General features: G+C 50.6%; 1 protein-coding gene across 1 annotated transcript in view; it reads left to right on the forward strand.

The window, feature by feature from the left end:
• The window catches only part of LPP (LIM domain containing preferred translocation partner in lipoma), a 370,753-nt gene that overhangs the window by 172,741 nt on the left and 189,500 nt on the right, over positions 1-8,512 (forward strand). Inside the window, exon 5 of the mRNA XM_019503472.1 lies at positions 2,606-3,289. Within this exon, the coding sequence (XP_019359017.1) occupies positions 2,606-3,289 (684 nt within the window). The remainder of the gene's footprint in view (positions 1-2,605; positions 3,290-8,512) is intronic.

An 8,512-nucleotide genomic window follows, 5' to 3' on the forward strand; every position in this document is an offset into this window, starting at 1 on the left:
CACAATGACCTCAGCTAATTCCCTCAGCACTCTGGGGTGGAGATCGCCCAGACCAGCTGATGTAAATACATCCAGTCCGTCCAGAAGTTCCCTGACTAGATCCTCACCGACCCTTGGCTTAGGTGTGCCTCCCCTGGGGCCTGAGGGGGGGCTCACTGGGGGGGCTGATCCGGTCCCTGCTCAGGAAAATGGAGGCAAATAAGTTGTTAAATAGGTTAGCTTTGTCATCTGGTGTGATGACCAGGTTTCCCAGCATTTCTTGCAAGCTGATGATTCAAGCAAGGGGAGTCTCGAGTCCTGTGAGAAGTGCTTTGAGACTAGAAATGTTGAGAACCACTGATCTTCAGTCCCTAAGTCCGTACGCCTCTTCTCAGTCCCTTTGCCTTCTTGCTGTTCCCAGGCATCCCATGGCTGCGTTCGAGGGTCTTTTGCAGCATTGCAACCAAATTTCGGGCGTAGCCCTAGCGGTGCATTCGGAAGCAATAGCAAACCCTTGGATGGAGTCTCACATCTCTCCTTGCAACGTTAGAGTTAAAGGGTCTCTCTCGCATCTTTTGATCCAGGCTTGTGCTCTGTTCTCCTTCCCTTTCTCTCCATCCCCAGTGGGGGTTTGCTCCAGAGCTGCTGCCACCACTGTGAAGTGTGAAAATGCCGTAGCACAGCTTAGGAATTCCCTCACGTGAGTGCCCGCACTAGTTAATATTCATTATTTCTCTGCTTGGCGAGGATTAAATTTGAAATTTAATTATTCCTTTCTGATTGACTTTTATTGGTGGGTTGCAGATGCAAGGTTGAGCAGCTGAATCAGTAGACGTCTATGAGCGGTGCAATCTCTCTCTACTGCTTTCCTGGTTCTAGCACTAACCCCTGCAAGATTAGTAATGTCTAGAAACAAGCCTATGATTGGGGGTTGAGAGAGCTCAGTTTGGTATCCTGTATCTTGAGTGAGAGCTGCACGTGTCTACGCCAAAGGCAGAAATTAACTCTTCGATTATAGAGCTGTTTAGATGGGGTAGTTAGAGAAGGATAGAGACTCTTAGGTTGAGATTATAGTACTGAACACAGGGTAGATTTGCAGCTTATGGGCTATGTCAGAGATGCATTAGCTTTCATAAGCAGCAGCTTACTTCATCAGATGTTAAGAAGGGGTCTTGGCAATACTCAGTCCAGTATGAGGGCTTTAAAGAAAAGATGTGTACATCCTTTAACTCTAACTTAAAGGGGGGCAGCAAGAACAATGTTTTAAAAGCTGCTTTTTTGCATTTGGATGGATGGATGCATGCATGCATGCATGTATGTATGTGTAGGAAGGTAGGCAGGTGGATGGATGGAAAGATGGATGGGTGGGTAGGTGGATGGATGCATGCATGTATGTATGTGTAGGTAGGTAGATAGGCAGGTGGGTAGGTGGGGGGGTAGGTAGTTGTATGCATGCATGCATGCATGTATGTAGGTAGGCGGGTGGGTGGATGCATGTATGTATGTGTGGGTGGGTCGATGGTTCTTCTTTAGAGGGAAAAAAAATGAAAGGGGAAGAGGATCCTGCTGGTTTTTAAACCCTAGACATTGCAACATGTCCTCCTCTGGTTTGGTGGGAAGACCCACAGATGATCTTTGATGTATGTTTAAAAACTTTGTCATGCTTTTGGGTTGGATGATTGGCCAAGAGGTCCTTCCTACCCAGTGTTCATTAGGCACTGGAAGTAAATAGGTCCTAACAAAAGCAGCATGTGAGCCTGTTAAGACCTAAAATCCTTCCTGTCCATTGCTCAGCTCGGGCTTAGTCATCATTTTACTAATTCTCCATTTGTCTGCTGAGGCCCAGGGCCACGGCAGAGGCTGGGATTTGAGTCTGTGCTTCCTGTTCCCTCTGTGTTGGATCACAGTAGGTTTCGGGGAGCGGATATTTTAAGCTTTCAGGTCCGTTGGCTGGGTTTGTGCTCTTGCGCTCCAGCGTCACGCATTTTAACCTCACCAGGATCCCCCCCGGCTTTGCAGCAGCCGAGTTGAGAGCAGGCTCTATATTTGTATATTGGCATCACTTTATGTTTTGCTTTGGCACCTGAACTCGGGTAACATTATATTGCCTTGGGAGCCCTTCCATGGGAACCGCTTTCAAACCATCTCTCCATATGGCCTTCTGTGTGTTGAAACGCGAGTCCTTCTCGGTGGGCAGTAACATGTGGACACGTTCAGGGATCTGCATGCCACAACTGACTCTCATCCTGCTTTCTCCCTCTTATTTTAGGGGGATCATTTACGTTTAGTGCTCATCGGCTCCCCCCTCATTACTGTCCAAAAATGCCTTCTTTTTTTGTTCCCTTTCAGGCAGCTTTTTATAGTGGAAAAATTGCAGAGAAAAGGTGAAATATCCTGCGTGGCAGTTCTGTTGCATTGCACCGGCTTTGTCCCTGTTCTGTCAGAGCCGGGCAGGTTGCTGTTACCGCTTTCTAATGTGGTCTCAGGTACATTCCTGCCTCACTAAGCAGTTTCAGGCGCTGTGCAGATGCTGCTGTAAAATCCCGTTTCCAGTTAACCCTCGTGTTCGCGTCGCGACGATGCCTCCCTGCCGGCACTGAGGTCTCTCCCTTTGGTTGCTCCACAGGGCTCTGGGATGCCCCCCGGTTCCTCCGTGGCCGCCGGCCCAGGCTCCACTCCTGTCACCGGGCACAAGCGGATGATTATTCCAAACCAACCTCCTCTCACCGCCACCAAGAAGTCCACCAGCAAGGCCCCAGCTCAGCCGTCCCCCATCCCAGTCACTCCAGTGGGCACGCTGAAGCCTCAACCGGTCCCAGCTTCTTATACCACCGCGTCCACTCCCAGCCGGCCGGCATTCAACGTGCAGGTGAAAATGGCCCAGCCCAGCCCTCACTTCCAGCCCTCCGGCCCTCAGCCCGGTCCGTACACCAGCCTCGGTCCAAACCAGCCCTATGGACCGCAGCTGACTCGCCCCCCCGGGCCAGCCCAGTACGCTCCATCCCAGCCCCGGGCCCCGGAGTATGGATACGGTCCCCAGCTCGCGCGCCTGTCAGAGCTTGGCTACGGCTACGCGGCACCCCAGGGGCGTTACCAAGACCCTTACTACACCGCGGGCCCTGCCTACGGGGGAAGAAACAGCTCCGAGCCGCCCTATGCTCCGCAAAACACCTGGAAGCCCGAGCCGGCATATCCCGCAGCCAACACCATGGCCCAGACCCCCGCGGGGATGTACCAGCCACCCGGCACAAAGAAGACCTACATCACCGATCCAGTCCTGGCACCGCAGCCGCCACCCTTGCAAGCAAAGGTAAGAGACGCATCAAGACAGCCACTCCACAGCCCAGGGCCCAAACAGAGTGGCTGTCTCTCTGTCATTAGCTTAATGGCACTAACGAGCCCGTACGGTGCAGGCGAACATGTCTGAAGCCATATTGCCTGGCTCATCCGCGGTGTTATTTGAACTTAGGTGATTGCAACCCATTTCTTTGCTTCCCATCAAGGCTGGGCTGTAACAGGCACAGAAACAGCTGAGCCTGGGGTCCCTAAGGGTGTTTGAAAACCGAGGAGAGGAGAATTTGCCATCTTAATTTACAGGTGCTCTTAGAAACCTCACCTTTGCTAGGGGGGAAAGGGTCTGGTTTATAGGAAAGCACTGCTGTTTGGTGGAGTTCACCCTGCAGGTGACAGTGGACAGGTGTAACTTTAAACTGTTTCGGGAGTGGCGGTGGTGGGCAGGATTTCTGCTTTTCCCATCCACTCCCATACTGGCAGAGTGAAGCTAAACCTCTGTCAACTTTAAACTGAATGACAGAGCTTTAAAGATAACACCAGTCCAGCGGTTGCCTCAAATGGGACAGGGCAGACGGATAGGACAGTTACAGCAGGTCACCTGTAAAATGTAAGGCACTTGAACTAGCTGCCTCTCCGCACCCTGGGACTAGACAACTCACTGTTGGAGTTAATCCGCTCTGCGGCATCACAGGTCCCTCGTCATCCAGGTCTGAGGTTGTCTGGCCTTTTATTCTGTACACCGGTTGGTCTCCTTGGCTGACTGCTTGCCACTGGATAGATTGCTTCTCTCCAGATGCAAGAAGCAGGGACAAAGCCACGTTGCTTGTTGCATGGGTTTCAAGGGACTCTGGAGGCCGACATCCTGCCTCACAGTGCTGAGAAATCCTTATTGCCGAGACCGCAGGAATAAAGTCCCCTGTGCCAACCCACAGGAGGGATGATATCCCTCGCTGGGGACTCTAAGATGGCTGGGCGGTTGCTGTCCATCTTCTCCAACAACAATTTGATGGTGATCCTTGGTAGGTGGGTGGCTAGGTGTCAAAGCATTGGGGCACGGCAGAGAGCAGCTCTTGCCTTCAAACACAGCAGGGCTTACAAGCTTTGGCCGGCAGGAATTTAAATTTTTGCATGGCTTCTTGTGGGCACAGGGCTCTGCTGAGGCAGATCTCAGCATAGGCAAGACAGGGAAAAACCATTAAAAAAACAGCTAACCACCACAACCACCTACACGGCCATAGCCAAGGTAAGGAATCATTTTCCATATCCATGAAGCCAAATTTCAGCTTTAGCCCTAACGGTGTATTTGGAAGGAGTAGCAAACCCTTGGATTGAGTCTTGCCTCTCCTTTGCAACATAAGAGTGTTCAAACCACCCTGAACCGTGAACCCAGCTTGCACACGTCGGCCCCCTTGTCCCCACTTAGGCCTGGGGGCACCTGGGTTTCAAGTCCCCATAGCCCAAGCCCATCTTGCTGCATCTCAGTGCAGCATGTCTCAGGCCTTTTCATGCTGTCAGTAAGGGTGAAAGAGTCAGAGAGCAAAAAAAACCCCCCAAATTTCTCCTCCCTCTGCCATGGTCTTTGCATCTAATAAAAAGCCTTTTCCATTGGCCATTGGTCCTGTGTGTGTGCACGTATATCCATTTTAACGAACTCTGGTGCAGCATCTCTATGGAAACGCAAATCATTTCTAATCACAAACAGTACCAGGCTGTCAGCCTTATTTGCATTGAAAGACTGGAGGGGACAAAATATTTTAACATAAGGGTTTATGTATGTTATATATATATATTTTGGGTTCTCCTGGAAAATAGCCATTTTGCTTATCGACAAATCCCTCTGGACCTTGCATTTCCTCCTCAGCTTGCTGAAAGGCTCACTTTGCCATCCTATTTCAGGCCAGAGGTGTCATTGCCCTGCCAAGGAGAGGCTGCAGAAGGGCAGCCCGTTCCCACCTGGTAATCAGGAGAGGGGTAGAGCTCGCAGAGTATCAGGAATCATGCAGTCCACGTGCCTGAACGTTGTGTCATGGGTCATAAAAGTAGCATCTTCTTAACAGACTGAATCTTATTTCTTTCCCTTTGCAAGCTGGCTTCTTTTGGAAGAATTGACTTTTGAAAGGGATTTTATATCAGGGGAAAATCAGATGAAAATGTTACAACCCTGCCTTCTATCAGAGGGGCCATTCATGCTGTTTTCCTTGGGGCACGGTGGGTTTGGGCTTGTTCACACTCTTGCCACCTGCGTGCTCTATTTTGATGTGTTTTGCATGGTCAAGGTCTGTTTATAGAAAGTTTTTATTTAGTTAAATGAGCGTGGCCCTGGGTGAAGAACGAGACACCAGTTTGCATCTCATCAAATGCAAGAACGTGAGAGCTGCCATGGACTGGGGCAGACCCTAGGTCCATCTTGGCCAGTCTCACGCATCACATAGCAGAAGAAAGTGCATGCTGAACTCGTCCTGGCCAGGGGTTTTTTCCCCCTGTTCCTGTCCCACATGCAGCCTCCAGCATTTGAGGTCCAGGAAGTTGTGATTCAGAGGCCAATCCCTCAATCCCATGCTCAATAGGGACTGATGCCCCTTTCCTCCCTAGAATTTGCCCAGTGTCTTTGTGAATCTGGTTAAACAATCAACTATCTTGTGGCAATGAGCCCCGCATTTTAATTATGTGCAATGCAAAGTAAGAACGTCCTTTGGTTGGTTTTAAATTGCTGCCTTCTTGTTCTGCTTTATAACCCCTAGTTTTTATATTGCGAGGGATGGCAAACAATAAATACCTATCGACTTTCTCTTCACCCTTTGGTATTTTGTAAACCCGTATCATGTCCCCCATCGAGTATTCTTCTAAACCAAATGGGTCTGGCCAGCAGGAATTTAAATCTTTGCAAAATTTAACCTGGAGGACCTGGAGGCATCAAATAATTTCCAAGTGTTTATGCAAATGAGCACGTTCTTGAACGTGACATGCACAAAACTAAGGAATGCGGTCCCGAATCTGTCCTCACCGAGGAGTTTGTGCTAGGGCTGCTTGGAGAGAAACCTGAATTTCTTTCATTCACGTAAGAGGCCAGGGGAATTGGGCTGCAATTGGCTTTTTGCTTGCTGCATGTCTCGGAAGAGGTGCAGAGAGCCACGGCCCGTCTCTGACCGGAGCGGGCAGCGCGCCGCGCACTAATCGTGATGCAGTTGCCATTGATCCAAAGCAAATCTGGACTGGTATGGGAACAGAAAATAATCTGCACTGGCCCCGAAAGCCCGCGTAGGACAAAGCGTTGTGTTTAGGAAGTGGAAGTGCCAAGCGAGTCAGATCAGGCCAGGCTGGTGTTGAATTCCCTCTTTGGGCCAATTGTGGAAGTGAGAAGGAGGCATGTGAAACCGCTGGGAATGTTTAGCCTTTTGTAGTGATTCTGCGAGTCTTAATGCCCGAGTCATAATGAGGAAATGAACTAATGAAGCATATGTCCTCATTTAAACCTTAGCATTCCACCAGGGCATTCCTGCCCAAATAGCTCCGCGTCTCTAATCTGCCACATATGTCGAGGGCATATCCAGGCAGAGCCATGTGATTAAACTGGGGAACCATGTGAGACGTCCTGCTCGTCGCGCTTTTTGCCCACACGCGCATAGTCCAATTCTCCAACGTCCCCCAAGGTAATGCCATCCCACCCACAGGCCGTGGAGCACCAGACCGTAATGAGTCATTTTTGTAGCTCTCTGCAGTAGGGAATACATGCTGCAGCAGGCAGGCTTCAGTGCAAAGGATTTTTAGTTGCAAGCTTTCGTCCTGGCTGTAGCAGAAACCAAGACACGCTGTCCCTTGTCCACTGTGAAAGGTAAAGGTGTCCCATTTATCGGCCTTTGAGGTCTTGGCTACTTCTTCCATCTCAGCGCCGGGAGGACGTGATGTGCTCAGCACCATGTTCCCCCCCGGCCCCGCTAGTCACTGGGCCTATATCAGATCATGAAACTCGTGCTGAACCCATCAGCTCCGTGCTCTTCCAGAGCTCAGTCTTCATGCTGTTGAGAAACCATTTAAACTATTTCCCAGAGCGCACTGGCTCCTGATGGGGACACCAGGAATCACAAAGCAGATGTAGGGATGGAAATGCTACACCTTCCCTCTTTCAATGTGGCTCATTCACACAACAGTATGGTGTTCCTGCCCCTTCACCTAGAAGACCCCGTGTCTCTTTGTCACTAGGAATCCAGCGGTACAGATCTTCATGCAAGAAAAATTGGGATGAACTTTCAGCAGCATCAAACCCAAGCTCCTTGGGTGCCTGGGACTGCAGTCTCAGTATCTGGGCTCGGACCCTGGGGTTGTTACCGGATTAGTTCACCAGCAAGGTCACGGCATGATTTCTGGGTCCAGTCTGGATGCAGATACAGTCCTAAAAAGTAGTGCATTTCTTGTGTTTTTTCAGTCCGAGAGTTTGGAAGCCTTTTGACAGAGCAGCAGATCTCAGATCACTGCCCTTTCAAAGGGGCATCTTGAAAGAACAAAGTTAAATCTGAGCTCTGATTTAGTATCACAGGAGAATCATAGAGTCATAGAAAATGAGGGTGTGGAGGGACCTCAGGAGTCATGTGGTCCAACCCCCTGCTCCAAGCAGGAGCAGCCCCAGCTGCGTCATCCCAGCCAGGGTTTTGTCAAGCCGGGTCTTCAAAGCCTCCAAGGATGAAGACTGCACCGCCTCTCTTGGGAGCCTGTTCCAGTGCTTCACCACCCTCCTAGTAAGAAAGTTTTACCTCATTTCTAACCTCAGCTTCCCTTGCTGCAACTTGAGCCCATTGCTCCTTGCCCTGAGACCAGCCCAGCTCCATCCTCTTTGCAGCCCCCCTGCAGGGAGGTGAAGGCTGCTATTCAATCCCCTCAGTCTTCTCTTCTGCAGACTCAATCAGCCCATTTCCCTCAGCCTCGCCTCACCAGTCCTGTCCCCCAGCCCCACAACCATTTTCAGTGCTATGCAGGGTGTCCACATCCTTTCTGTACTGGGGGGCCAAAACTGGACACAGGACTCCAGATGTGGCCTCCCCAGTGCTGAACAGAGGGGAGGAATCGCTGCTCTTGATCTGCTGGCAGCGCTCCTCCCAATGCAGCGCAGGATGCCAGTCACCTTCTTGGCAACAAGGACACACTGCTGGCTCCTGTCCAGCTTCTTGTCCCCTGTTGCCTGCTGCTCACGTCATCGGTGATTTCGTAGATTTCATAGACATTTGGGCTGGAAGGGACCTCGGAA

The sequence above is a fragment of the Gavialis gangeticus genome, unplaced genomic scaffold (assembly GCF_001723915.1).
Source record: "Gavialis gangeticus isolate Ggan-Ray unplaced genomic scaffold, GavGan_comp1, whole genome shotgun sequence".
In the NCBI taxonomy this organism is placed as follows: domain Eukaryota; kingdom Metazoa; phylum Chordata; order Crocodylia; family Gavialidae; genus Gavialis; species Gavialis gangeticus.